We start from the raw sequence: 14,476 nt of genomic DNA, 5'->3' as shown, positions 1-14,476 counted from the left end.
TATGGTGATGGCCTCTCAGGAATGCACACACTTGTCAGAATTAAACCTCACTTCATAGACATGTATGCAGTGGTGCTCACACTACCTCCTCCATTATCAGTCAAGTCAACTTGATTTGCATAGCACATTTAAAAACAACAGGAGTTGTTCCAAAGTGCTTTCCAGTCGAGGTAAATGGACTGATATTAAAATGTAACAAGAATGAAAGGAAATAAAGAAATAAAACATAACAGGAATAAATGTGGAAAGAATCAAAGACAAAATAAAGCAAAAAGAAATGCAAAAAATATAATAAAAGAGCAAGATTATAAGTGTTTAAGAGTAAAAGAAAAAAAAACAAGACAGAAAAAAGCAAGCTAAATCGAAAAGTAATTAAAAGGGATAGCGCATACATCAAATGGACTATAAATAGATCAATACAACCATACAAATGCATAAGTACACAAAATAAAAACAAATAGAAAACAACACAATTAAAGACCAATTAATTAGGAGTAGGCTGGAACCACAGAGCAACCTCAGACTGAACTAAAATGCACAAAAAAAACACAAAATTAAAATCCAGGAAATGCCAATGCATAAAAGTTTGTTTTTAGTCTAGTTTTAAAAGATTCTAAGCAGGAAATGGATCCAATATAAAATGGGAGATTTTTTTCATAATATAGGACCAGCAACAACAGTTCAAGCTCAATACGGCTTAGATTTAAAACTAGACCAGAAGGTAAAGCCAGTAGAACTTTATTAAAGGATCTCAGGGCCCTTGACGGAACATAAGGGGTCAGGAGATTTGAAAGAGAGGTAGGAGCTAGACCATTCACAACCTTAAATAAATCAAACACATGTGCAGCACTTGGCCTTCTGCAGTGTCTGCACTCCCTCCATACTATGTGTAGCTGGTCTCGTGAGACATTCGGAACGTGGATTTGGTGGGAAAATTAGTTGAAAGAAACAGTTTGTGTGCTGCTTGATATTCCTGGTTTATGCAAGTCTGGAATTACAGACTGTTTTGATTCTCATGTCAGTGTTTGAGTGCCTGCAGTGTGGTAAGATGAAAATTTCAGTTATGCTATGCAATGAGAACAGTTATGCTTTCAAACATAGTTCTATTCTATGTAAATATTACCCATTTGTACTCGCTATTTTTAGCCTTACTTATATTTGAATGCATTACCAAATAATTACTTGCGCAAAAACCACAAAAAACTGCATTTCAAAAGAGCTTTACAGTAGAAAGGCCTTTAATAAACAAACATCACAAATAAATCTGTAGGCACAATACAATGACAACACAGCACTAACCAATTTGAAACACTGTATTTAAAATCTGTGAGCACACCAGACCAAAAAAAATAGCCTCTAAAATGAGACCCTAAGAGATTTTTCGAAAGCCTTAGCTGAAGAACCCTTGTCCACAGTAGCCAAGAGGTTCCATCACTTTCATTCAGACTCTCAATAAGCAGCCATTAAAATAATTCACAAGGAGCTTTCCAGCAAAGGCAGCCTTGGGCCACAATGCCCCTTCGTAGCACCCAGTAAACCGTTAGGACACAGGACCCTCCAGGTAACAGGTGCCGGAGTGGAGTGTGATTTTGGCAGTGTCGATTTCCACCCTAGTTTCGAAGTCTTTATTCTCCGATGTATTTTGGTTTTCTCTTTTCGATGAAAGCCTTCATCCCCTCCTGTCTGTCTCGTGTGGGGATGACCTGAAGCATACCACCAAACAAAGAAATTGGATTCATTATTATTAAATTAATTCAATCAAATTACTGCAATAAAACAGTGCTCATTTGGACTGCGTCTTCCCACTGATGTTATGATTATATGTATCAGAAATCTCTGGGTGAAGTATGCTTGTGTTTCGGTTGCCTCTCTTACCCTGGCATAACACATGCCCTCGATGGCCATTCCTGTGGCAATGTCCACCTGTGTATGAAGGAGGGAGAGGAGGAGATATGTCACCATTAACACCATTGCGTATGTTTGGGTCACCTTAATGATATCATGAAATCTTTAGGGAATAGGGAGTGACCTCAATGCCTCTGGTCATGGCTTCCTTTGCCATCCTCACGGCGATTGGACCCTGATGAGATAAACAGAAGAGAACACATGAAGGTGTGAGAACATAACCGCTCAACTGACAAAGAATTGATAAGAATTTGTCCACACACGCAGACATACACATTACCAACTATAAGAGGAAAATTCTGTGGGGCTACAATGTACAATGTTGTATAAGGCTACAACCCTTAAGAGAGAAGCAACAGAGACTGCCTTAAGTGTGAGAGAGTTGCCTTTTATCAATTAAACACGGACAAAAACAACATAAAGTGGGAATGACATTTCGTCAGTATTTGTGCTCTTGAAGGTGAAACCAACTAAGCACGGCTAGCGCCATTGGCTATTCTTGAAGCAACATAAGGACACCGCTTCTGTAGTCTTTTCCTGTACAGTGGAGCAGTTGAATATGTTTTGTTTCAGGGCTGGAGTTGTAACAGTGGCGTCATATTCCAGAGTCTGTGTGTCTCTTTGTAGCTGACTCAAACAGAAACCAAAAGTTGAAAACAGAGGATTTAATGAGGTCCTCAGGGAAGACCCGCTTCACGAAGTGGAGAAAAAAAAGAATACTGCTCCGGGGGCTTATTCTGTCACGTTTATTTTGAGTTTATTATTTCATAACAAATTATCTTTTGCTACTATCGTTACAAATGGGTTCTCATCTGAGTTGCAGTTCAAACTGGCAGAAATCTCCTTTGCCCTGTCTCACACAAAGATGCCAAATTAAAATAACTGAAGAAGAAGTCATCTTGGCACCACATTGCCAAGCAATAAATTGTGCCACGCGCAACAGCAAACTTTCATTCTAATTCAGTTGACCTGCTTGTCAATCAAAGCCAGCTGGCCATGTATGGCAAAACCAGAGGGTCCATATTATCAGCCAGGAGCAATCCCCTGCCTCACCGTGGGACAGGCCTCTGTCCAGGAAGTCTCTGCTCCACTGCCTCTGGTCAAAGGAATACTATAGCATCATTACAGCACCGTCTCTAGACAGAGCAGCAATGTAAGGCCACAGGAAGCCAGATAGAAAGAGTATTAAACCCAGATCACTTTTCTGGCCAGCTTTTCTCACAGGTCACACTCCCTTTGCTTCAGAGGGGCTCGAAGCTAGGTTGGCAAACTGCAGCTTTTGGAGGTCAAGTTAGCTTGAACACAAGCTATGATTAGCCGTTGAGAGGGATTAAGTTCTCTCCTTCAGTGCTTTGCAATGACGGGATTCCTTTAAAACAATTATGTTTTTATGATGCATAATGGAGCGGGCTTATCTGTGTTCACACAGATATACTGGATTAGCCTTTCTTACTGCCATCTCATTGTTAGTTCTATTCAGTGGCAACAGACTCTTCACTTCAGGCTGATGTATTAGACAGATAGTGTGGCTACACATACCCACACACACACACACACATAATCACTCCCACATATAGAATGGCTGATATAAACTGCGGAAAGAGAGAGTGAGTGAAGAGGAGGGGAGAGAGAGAGGGTAGAGAGAGAGACAGAGAGAGAAAGTGAAGAAGGAGAAACGAGGAAAGAAGGAAAAGGAGAGAGAGGGAAAGGGTGTTAAGCCAAGCGAAGCCATGCAAGGGAGCGTGAGTGCTGCAGAAAGCAAGCAGAAGTGAGGATAATGCAGACAGACAGCCGTCTGCATAGAGGAAAGGAGAGGAGAGGAGGCGGCTGGCTTGACATTAGAGAGATATGGGGGGGGTTGGCAGACCTGCGGCAGGATCTCCCTGGCCAGACTCAGGGCCTCTCTATAGGCCGCGTCTCCGGCCTGGTTCTGCTGCACGGCGTGGTTCACCAGGCCCAGCTGGTGGGCCTGATCACCCCCCAGACGCCGCCCGGTGAAGATCAGCTCCTTGGCCACAGAGAAGCCAACGGCCCGCGGCAGACGCTGGCTGCCCCCTGCAGACCACACAGCACAAGGTGGAGATTGACACACATCAATGCTGACAGGAAAGATCAATCTGGGTGATTAGCGAGACGCTACTGTTGCAGCATTCCACGTCTCTCGTGTGCTCTTAGTTTGTCTGTCTAGATATCTGTTACCCATCTGTTATTCTTTCTGCTTATTAGTTCGGCCAACTGCCTGTCTGTCTGTCTGACTGTTTGTTTCTGTGTCTGTCCAGCTAACAGTTTATCACCGACACTTTTATGTCTATGTCCATCAGACCAGCAGTATCTGTTTCTATTATTAATATTTTTTTTCACATTTCTATTAGTCAATCCAGCAATGTGTGGGTCTGATCGATTCTGACTAGCTCTCATTGTGTTTAGATATCTGTCTGACTGGCTACAGAACTTTCTCCCCCTATATTTTTCCTCCACTCCATCGGGCTGAGCTGCCCTCCCCATTTATCTTACCAGCCCCTGGGAGAAGTCCTCGTGTGGTCTCAATCAGACCCATCTGGGCAGAGTGAGCTGGAACACACACACACACACACACACACACACACACACACACACACACACACACACACACAGAAAAGGACAGTTCAAGGACCACTCCAGCCCAGCACGCTATTAACACACCATGGGAATTCAGGCTGAGCGATGCTCTTGTCACGGCTGTTTATGCAAACAACGGGGGCGTATGTGGCATCTGTCCTCACCGGCCCGTCACAACCGGGCTCCGCCACAGCAACAGCCTCACCAGCCTAGAGGCCTCCTGTCACTCACCTGTCGCGACCCCTCCCCTCCCCTCCCCCAGCCCCCGGTATCAAACACTCACCCGCTGTGCGAAGGTCACAGGCCAGCGCCAGCTCTAGCCCGCCTCCCAGGGCAAAGCCATCCACCGCAGCGATAGTTGGCATGGGCAAGGCGGCTGGCAAAGAGAGGGCACACAGCACAAATTAGATAAGTGGGAGGGAGAAAGGAAGGGGGAGGGGGACATCCTGGCAAGCACATTGTCAGTGCAACCGAGGTTATAAACAGTGCTGTGAAACTTTTTTTTTCAAATGGAAAATCAGCTCTTTACAAATCTTGCCTGACTGACTACAAGGCCGTTTTAGGTAATCATCAAAAATAAAATACAAAAATTCATAATGCCATGGACACGCAAAATGCCAGCCTGTGCTTGGAGATAACAGTGTTGTTGACATTTTGTGAAGAAGTCCTGAAAGAGTTTTTAAAAAAAGACAAAGAGTCTGAGATAAACAAAATGTAGCGGAGGTACCAAATGGAAAAAACACATTTTCAGGACAGAGCAATAATAAGGCCACAAAAATCCAGTTTACTTCACGATCATCACCATCCTCCCACCGTGTCTTACCAATCTCGTTCATTAGGGATCGCAGGCCATGGACAAAATGCTCAGCCTCAGTGTTGGCCATCTGGGCTCGTTCCTTCAGGTCTGCGCCTACGCCACACACACAAAGCGCGTCATGTGGCTGTGATACAGACATATTGACTTTGCATGATCATGTTTGATAACACAGCCAGAGTGTCTAGTAAAAATCCATTATGACGGAGGGAAGCTCATTATCAGAGGGTGAATTTTATTTACACTGGGAGAAAGAAATCCATTTTGCAAACTGCGGTTTAAAAATGGTTTGGTCAAAGAAGCCCATCAGGTTATGTCCTGACAACGTAGAGTAAGCGAGTGAACAGGCGTCAAATGAAGATAGTGAAGCAAGCCACTCAGTTCCTGCAGCTCAACTTTGATTTACTTGCAGTTCCTGCAGCTCAACTCTGATGTACCTGTAGTTCGTGTAGACTAGAGTGTTCCTGCAGCTCAACTCTGATGTGCCTGTAGTTCGTGTAGACTAGAGTGTTCCTTAAGCTCAACTCTGATGTCCCTGTAGTTCGTGTAGATTGTTACTGCAGCTCAACTGGTAGTGCAAGTAGCTAATAACAGCAAGGCCATAGCCTTAATACCCAGGGAACACTATAACTGATAGTGTATACCCTTACTACAAAACAAACACATGGAAGGCGCTTTGGATAGAAGCCTTTGCTGAGTGAGTGTATGTGGATGCGATGCACAAGCCCTGCTGACCTGCACAGAAGACCCCCGGCACCATACTCCTGAAAACCACCACCCTCACTGCAGCGTCACAGTGTAGAGTGGCAACCAGCTCCCGCATCTAAAGATGAAAACAAACACACACACACACACACACACACACACACACACACACACACACACACACATTAACCAATGTGTCCACTGGCCAACATTTCCCTTTGGGCGGTCCTTTGAATTATGCATCTCCCTTTGTTCTTTTCTTTTTAGGTGGTGTACTGGTGGGAGGGGGTCAGTATAAGGCTTTGATAGTGTTCAAAAGTAAAGATAATTTAGTTTGGAAAGTTTAGTTCTGCTGTGTCATTGAGAATGTTTGTATATTTTTAATATGCCCCATAAGGTAATTAAAAATAAGGAATGTTATTATTATCATCGTGAAAATGATGAGAAGATAAATAGAGAAAGAAGAAGAAAGCATACGAGTGGGGTTATGTAAGGAGAGCTCCTGGGATAAAGTGATCTTTTGGCTCTCCCGTGTCCATCAAACTTCAGAGCTAGATTCTGACTGACAGACCGTTTCCATAGCCACACAAGTGTCAACTAACCTGAGCCACAAACACGCGGCCAAGCGAGTTCCGTGCCCTCTCACGACACATCTGCACTTCCACTAAGCCTACAGGAAGAGAGAGACAGAGACAGAGAGAGAGAGAAAAAGAGACAATATGAGTCAAAAGGTGCATATATTTACAACTCTATGCCCAATGTGACTCCATGTATGCATGTGTGTCAACATGTCTCAAAATCTTTATCATAACATAATTCACAAAGCAGTCTCCTTGTACCCACAGCTCTGAGAAAGAGAAAGAGATGTAAGACTTTTAGAAGTACAAACATTAGTAGGGACAGAGAGTGTGACAAAGACAGAAACAATACTCCTGTCCAGAATGTTTTGAAGGCTTTTCCAGCTGTTATATCACCCCAGCATCAGGTGCAAGTTGGCCATGTGCAAGGTGGCAGGTGTCTGATGTCTGGCCCAGTGACTAGCATAGTGGCTCTCTGCAGCAGATTTTAAGGGGGCACTGGCTGCAAATGGGTCACTGTTCACCTTTCTGGTTAATTATTAAACCATGGCTCTTCGGGAGCGGAACTATCTCAGAATGAGAGAGGCCACAGCTGTGGTTGAACGGAGGAACACATGGCTCCCTCTCTGACTTCAAAACCAAGTCCAACTGTTTTCACACACAGCCATGACAGGGCAGGTTGGGGTGTGAATAAATAATCACAGAGAAATGTAGTCCATCTGTCTTTATTATGGTCACAGAATATGTATGTGTTTGTAGGCCTGGCGTGTTTTGAACTCCACATGTGAAAGAATGGCTCAAAATGGAATACATCATTCAGTTACATGGACTGAACATGGACATGGTAGGCCTATATGAATCGAAGTTGTACTGAGTAACAAGTTAGTTAAACCGGTCACGTATGCAAGTGAACCCAAAACAGGTATTTCTTGCTCTTTTCCAATGAAATGTTGTGAGTGTATTTGCCAGAGTCTCTCACACACACACACACACACACAACAGTTCAACATTCAACATAGTAGCCCTAGAATGTTTATTCATTGTGTCTCAGATGATAAAAAAGTATTATAAAAAGTAGATTGTCTTTATAGGGTTCTAATGGCCAAGCAAAACCGTATAGAATAACTAAGTAGTCTCGCCTCATCGTCTAAATACTCGTTTGACACCATTTGCCATTTACAAATTAATTTTGGCTATGAGCTGGGCTATGTATAGATAGGCTATGTAATTAATATGAAGCTCCACGGTTAACTGTTATTTTTTGATACACGTAAAACAATTCAAAAACACAACTTTTTAATATATATTTACATTGTATCATCCGAACTATATGGATATAATGACAAGGTTTATCTGCGTCTCGTAGGGCATGTATAAGTATAATAGGACAGTAAACTACTCATAAAGATAGCCATAGACTCCTCCTACCTACCTGTATCTTCTCCATCCAGGCGTTTTAAGTCCACTTCAACCGTTTTGCCATGCGACGCTTCAGAATGCAGACTGCGGACATGATTAAACCGAAACGAAGGCCTGTTTTCCCTAGTCTCAGTCCGCACTGGAAAAGCAGCAAAAACACAATAAGCCTGGCCAAACTCGGTTCTTACTCCGGCAAGACACCTGGAAATGTTGCTTGGTTTAAGGACGAACCTATTGAGTAAAGCCATAATAATCTCGGTATGATATGAGAAAGCTATAACAACTTATAATTTAACAGTTACCAGTTACAAGGGCGATGCGGTGCTGCAAAACGCAAAGGCCTCCTTTATAAAGATTACCATTATCCTACAACTTTCTCTTCCTTATTCAACTTTGTCCACACTTCCTTATCCGTGGACGCCGTCACCTCGGTTACTGACGTAAGCGTCAACACTGACTCAGCAAAAAGACACATTCGATAGACCTACTTTACCTAAAATGTAGGCTACTAAAAGCTAAATAACATTTCTGCTAAATTCCCTTTATCTTGGAAGGTATATAACACAATATGGTTCTGAGCAGTTTGTATATGTTTTTATAGTAAGTGGCAATTCCGAATCGCCAGAGGGCGTTCATGTGATGCTGTGCACTAGATCAGTGAGAATAATTTATGTTTGACAAGTACACCTACAAGCAAACTATAATTTAAACATAAGATTTTAATCTGGAATTGCATAATTCAGAGGTGATTCATACTGACAAGGGTAGGCAACTTGACAAAGAATACATCTAGCTATTACAGCAAAAATGTAAAAAAAAAAAAAAAAAAAAAAAAAATTGGAAGGCACATATTGAGTGTGTGTGAGAGGGGGGTGTAGAGAGAGAGAGAGCGTTAGAGTCACAAGGTGTCTGCACAGGTGTATTTACATCATGTGACTCATATGTACACATCTGCAAAGCTCTATGAAGACTACATTTCCGAAGCCGTCTGCTGATCAGAAGAGACTGTGTGAAGGTTTGGGGCTCCTGGAGAAGATCTCTCTGATGGTGAGCTCTCTCTCGCTTGGAGGCTTGCCTCGGTAACGGATGTACCGAGCCTTACGGGCCTCAGCCAGGGCCTGGGCGAAGTTGGGCAGGGTGTGTACCGTCCTCAGGCGCCCATCCGGGGCCAAGAGCTCAAAGGGATTCAACGGGGAATCAGTAGGGGACAATGTTTGGGTGTCTGTCTCTTTCTCCATCTCTATCTCTTTGTTTTGAACTTTCTCTCTCTCTTTCTCTTTCTTTGTTTCCCTATCTCTTTCTCTCCCCCTCTGTCCATCTTTTCCTTTATCCCTCTCTGCTTTGCCCTCATCACTGTCTCCCTGTGTGGTGGAGTTGCTGCCGATTGCTGCTCCAGGCTGCAATTTTAGGTCTGGCAGACAGAGCGGCGCTGTGGAGCTTTCAGCTCTACTGTCTCCATTGCTGATGAACTCTTGAACTCGTGCCTGCAGAGAGTAACCAGACGGGGGCTTTAAAGGCCTAAGAGAGAGAGAAAGAAGAGAGAAACAGTGGGGTCACATTAAGGATGTAATGCTGAATAACATTCCGCTTAATAACTGGCAGTCTCTTTAGGCTATGGCTGGATATCTTGATTGATCATATGTATAGGTTATACGTATGTTGCCATATGTTGTCACACATCTGATACCAATTTCATATGCGTTATATGCATACTGACATTTTATTTTGCACATTCACATTTCATCTTCTGCAAAAGAAAAAAAAAGAAAATCACTGAGACTGGTTCACTTCGCAATGTCGTCTTCACATCGTTAGTATATTAACTAAAGCTCAAAGTGATGTGTTTTAAACCACGGAGAAACAGAATAACTGCACAGTGGAACAGTGAGCAAATCGGTGTTTTGTTGCGGATTTGCAATAGCTTTGCTTTGATATCATTTTAGGCTGATTCTGAAACGGCGAGAAAAAAATCTTCCCTACATTATGCACCTTATTAAAATAAATGACAGAGAATGAATGAGACATTATTACCCTGTGGTAAATATGAAAAGACACCTATTTGTGCATGTGTATATGAAACCATAACTCCTCAGAAACACAAGGTCATTACAGTCAATTACGTGCATCTAAAGGGAATAGTAACAGGACGAAAATACTCAGTCGGAAGAATAAATCAATAATAATGACTGTAATCATTCGATTAAGGTGCGGGGAACACCAGCCTGTCCTCCAGCGGCGTGGAGATGGGGCCGCTCGCAGTGGCTGTAATGGTCGTTATGACAAAGTGTCTGGCTGACGCCATCAATCTCCTACGCGCCTGATTCTCTTTTTGCAGTCACATTCATCCATTTAGCCGGCTCTGAGGCAGTCGACCAGACAGACTGCGTCCCCATTCAGTGTCTGTCTGAGGGACGAGGCCTGGAGGAAAATGTTTGTCAAGGAGGTACCATGTGCTGTAGAAATCATTTATCTTGACACCTCTATCTTGGCAACATCTATTTGGCTGGAGAAAAAGCTACACTAATGCCTTCATGACAGAAGGCATCAAAATATAAATGCACAGTGTGTACACCTGATGAGCATATTAGTATATAAACATGTTGTAACCAAATACAAAAACATAGGACATATTTCATGAACAACTACATAATGTAAATGATTTTGAGCTGCCTTAATGTTCTTACACATTAATGTGTTAGAGTCAGCTGAGTACAAAATGTTTTTTAAAATACTGCATTGTTTCGAGACACTCTTGCCAATTCATCTGCCATGTTTTTAAAACTGTTCTGTAGCCTCAAGCCCAGTGCACCAGCTGTGGGACACAACTGACTAGCGTGTTCAGTCTGTGTCACTGGTAACAGTGTTTGCTTGTTTATTGGCCTTATAAAGGGGGGCTCTTTGTCCACTGACCACAATCGCGTTAAAGAAGGCAAACAGGGAAGCAAACATACGGGTATTATCCTGCCAGCCTCGCCAGGCTGGCAAAGCTAGCATCAGAATGTCGCAGGAGGATTTGAGCCAGTGAGGGAGACAATAAATTCAACTCAAGTTGGCAGCGCCACGTACATTGTAAAAGAAAATGGGTTTAGAATAAGTCTGTTAAAAGTGCCCGCTCAAAGCGCCTGCCTGGTCCCATAGCGGCAGAAACAATGAGGAGAGACACCAAGAGAGGGGGGAGAAAAACAAAGCTAGAGAGAGAGATGGGCAGAGTGAGGCAGGAAGACAAAGAGAGGTAGAAAGCTGAGCTGCAGCTTGAACTACAAAGAGAATCCGTAAAAGGAACAGAGAAGGGGATAGTAGTCCAAAGAAAGAATGGTGTGTTCATGGTACAGGTATGAAGCAAGCAACAAAATGGATGAGAGGCGGCAGGAAGAGGCCGGAGACACTTCAAGAGCAGCAGCTTTTGGACGGCAGCCCACTACCACTGCTTGACAGGGACTGAGAGAGAAGAGCAGCTGCTTGCCAGCACTCTCCCACTGACTCCATAGCCCCATTGTGGCTACCTTCCTTAGCCAGTGCCAAACCAAGAGACAGTGATAGGTTGAGAGAAATTAAATGTGCCAGAATTTGAATGCATTAAAAGAATGGATCGCAGTCTAGGAAAATTATTTCTGTCGTTCTCCCTCTGCCACATGCGCTCTCTCTCTACACCCTCTCTATATCTCTCTCTCTCTCTCTAGACTATGTCTCAGTATTCAGAACATGTCTCGGAACAACCCCCTTGCATGTGCAAGCGATGGCGCATGTGTCATTGCACATGACAGAGAGAGGGAGAGTGTGCATGTAGGCTATGTGTGTGTGTGAGAATGTGTGTTTTTGTGTGTGTATGGGAATGTGTGTTTGTGTGTGTGTGTGACAAAATATTGAGACATTGCGCTCCAGAGGATAATTGTGTAGCCCCCTGTCAGTGCTGAATCACACAGAGTTCCCCAGAATCCTGTTATCTACTCCGTGGATTAGCATAATTAAGAGCCCTCCGCGTGCTGAGAATTTCCCTCGTCCAATCAGATGGTAGGCTACTGGGGCTAACTGTTACTGATGGGGGGAATAACAGAGAGAGAAAAAGAGAGGTGGCAGAGAGAGGGCAGAGGAGAGAGGTATAGATAAGTGTGTGTGTGTGTGTGTGTGTGAGAGAGAGAGAGAGATAAAGAGTGTGTGTGTGTGTGTGTGTGTGAGTGAGAGAGAGAGAGAAAGAACAAGAGAAAAAAAAGAGTGTGTTTGAGTCCTGTCTGATTATCTCATTATCAGATTCAGTGGTGCGATTAACCAAGAAAACCCCCAATCAGTGACCTCCAAGGCTGTCTGTGAACATTCCCCACGCACCATGAGAGAATGGAGGGGATTTGTCACACACATGGATGCATGCACACACACACACATGTACTCACCAACAAACATAGACACACTCATGCTATAATAGCATTGTATGCAGGCAGCTTCACATGCAACCTTCTCACACACAGGGTTATAACACACACACAGGCAGACAAATAACAGTATATGCACATCCTATTTACCACGAAGAGACACATTTAGCAACATACACACATAGCAGTACTGCACAAAATTCCCACACATTATTGCATATATTTCCATACAAGGTCAACCAACATGCTCCCCTCCGTGCTTTAAAACCTTGCACAGACATGTGATGCAGAAATAGATGCATCTCACCATGTGCATTGTTAACCCAATTGCTTGTGTATGCTTGAATGGATTTCTACCATATTGCTTTTCCTTATGCTGCCTATTTTCAAATTAGCACTAGTGTAAAGCAATGGGAAGGCATGCAATGCTTGAAAATGCTTCCTTAATTATTTAAAGGTCAAATGTTGTGAACATGAAGTATCCTCTGAATGTGCCTTAAGCGGGACATTTTTGTACTTTAGGGGAGGAGAGAACGACTCTGTGATTCTCTTGGAGAGGTGGCTGTGCTCAAAGAATGTGCTCCCAGAATGCATTCCTAATTTAGAAGAATTCTTTTCCATATTCTGTTTGAAGTAGTTCAGTTGCATTAAATGAATACGGCATATTCTTTTTTTACTTGACAACCTACGCCTGCCGGCAGAGTGTACAGAGGTCTAAGCAGTAGCATAACAAGACTAGACTATTAAAAAGCCATTGATTTCAAGTCACTGATTGAGGTCATTTTTTTAATTATCTTCAATATCTCAATACTTTCAGTGGAGTTTACACAGACAATGGCTGTTTGATGTCGATGTCAAAATGATGGATATTTACCTCACATCCCCCTATGCTTATTTCAGAGCTATGTTCTTACCCATCCATGTAATTTGTTGAAGTGAGTTTGTGGACACAATAGACAAATTACCTCACCTGTGTCTCTCTGTCTCTTTGCCAGAGAGTGGAATTGTGGGTAGCTGAGTCCTGTTGTAAGACATAGTAGAGTGAGTGGGGTCATGGTTCAAAGGTTGTGACCCCAGACCAGTGAATCCCTTTCTCCAAATGTTACCTGAGTTTAAAAAGTGATTAGTTAGTCTCTGCATCTCTTATGCACTCATAATAAAGAACTAGCCTGTCTATATGCATACAAACATATGTATTAACATATTTGTGTGTATTTAAATGTGTGTATATTCTTTTATAAATGTAATCTTAGACCCACATCCACACACACACACAAACACACACACGCGCACACACACACACACACACACACACATACACACACACACACACACACACACACACACACACACACACACACACACACAGACACAGACACACACACACACACACACACACACACACACACACACACAGAGACACACAGACACACGCACACAGTTCTGACCTGCTCTCATGTTGAGCAGGTCTCTGTGCAGTCTCCTCTGTTCTCTGGTCAGTGTGTTGATGTGGTAGAGCTGTGCCTCATCCAGTCTCTGAAGGCCTTTAGCCAATCGGGCCTCAACTCTTCTCTCCTCACGGCGCTGGGCCTCTCCCGGCCAAGCCAGAGACTCCCTACGACGCATTGCTACAACACACACACACAAACACACACATACACACACACACACACACACACACACACACATACACACATACACACACTCGCACACACACAAACACACACACACACACACACACACACACACACACACATAATCAGAGACACATTAACATGCATCAACAAACGTATTATGCGCGCGCACAAGCACACACTCAGGGAGCTAATGCTGTTAAGTGACAGCACAGTGCAGCACACATCTGGTCTCCCTGTGAAGAAGAATATGATTATTCAAATGTGTTCACTTCTACACTATTCCTCAGCTCAGTATCTAGGTCAGCGGGTGACTTCTCCTCAGTAGGGAGTAATCCTTTTTTTAATATTTAACTCAAACTTCTCGCAGTCGCAGTCAACTCTTTAATCTATATAAAACAACAGACATGTACATATTAACCACTCAAAGTGATGCTAATGGCTTATTGGGCAAAA

General features: G+C 43.3%; 2 protein-coding genes across 2 annotated transcripts; both read right to left on the bottom strand.

The window, feature by feature from the left end:
- Positions 1-1,549: 1,549 nt before the first annotated feature.
- echdc2 (enoyl CoA hydratase domain containing 2) lies at positions 1,550-8,267 on the bottom strand (the record flags this gene model as incomplete). Its single annotated transcript, XM_080831960.1, has 10 exons — positions 1,550-1,703; positions 1,876-1,923; positions 2,030-2,080; positions 3,773-3,960; positions 4,420-4,476; positions 4,787-4,879; positions 5,327-5,413; positions 6,053-6,140; positions 6,625-6,692; positions 8,033-8,267. 10 exons carry the CDS (start codon positions 8,265-8,267, stop codon positions 1,626-1,628), a joined length of 993 nt encoding a protein of 330 aa, XP_080688086.1. The 3' UTR covers positions 1,550-1,625.
- Positions 8,268-9,014: 747 nt separating this feature from the next.
- ccdc190 (coiled-coil domain containing 190) lies at positions 9,015-14,012 on the bottom strand (the record flags this gene model as incomplete). Its single annotated transcript, XM_080860724.1, has 3 exons — positions 9,015-9,537; positions 13,357-13,492; positions 13,835-14,012. 3 exons carry the CDS (start codon positions 14,010-14,012, stop codon positions 9,015-9,017), a joined length of 837 nt encoding a protein of 278 aa, XP_080716850.1.
- Between the last annotated feature and the right edge of the window lie 464 nt (positions 14,013-14,476).

This window comes from Sprattus sprattus (assembly GCF_963457725.1).
Source record: "Sprattus sprattus genome assembly, chromosome: 2".
Classification (NCBI taxonomy): Eukaryota; Metazoa; Chordata; class Actinopteri; order Clupeiformes; family Clupeidae; genus Sprattus; species Sprattus sprattus.
This window is presented reverse-complemented; position numbering and strand designations above follow the sequence as displayed.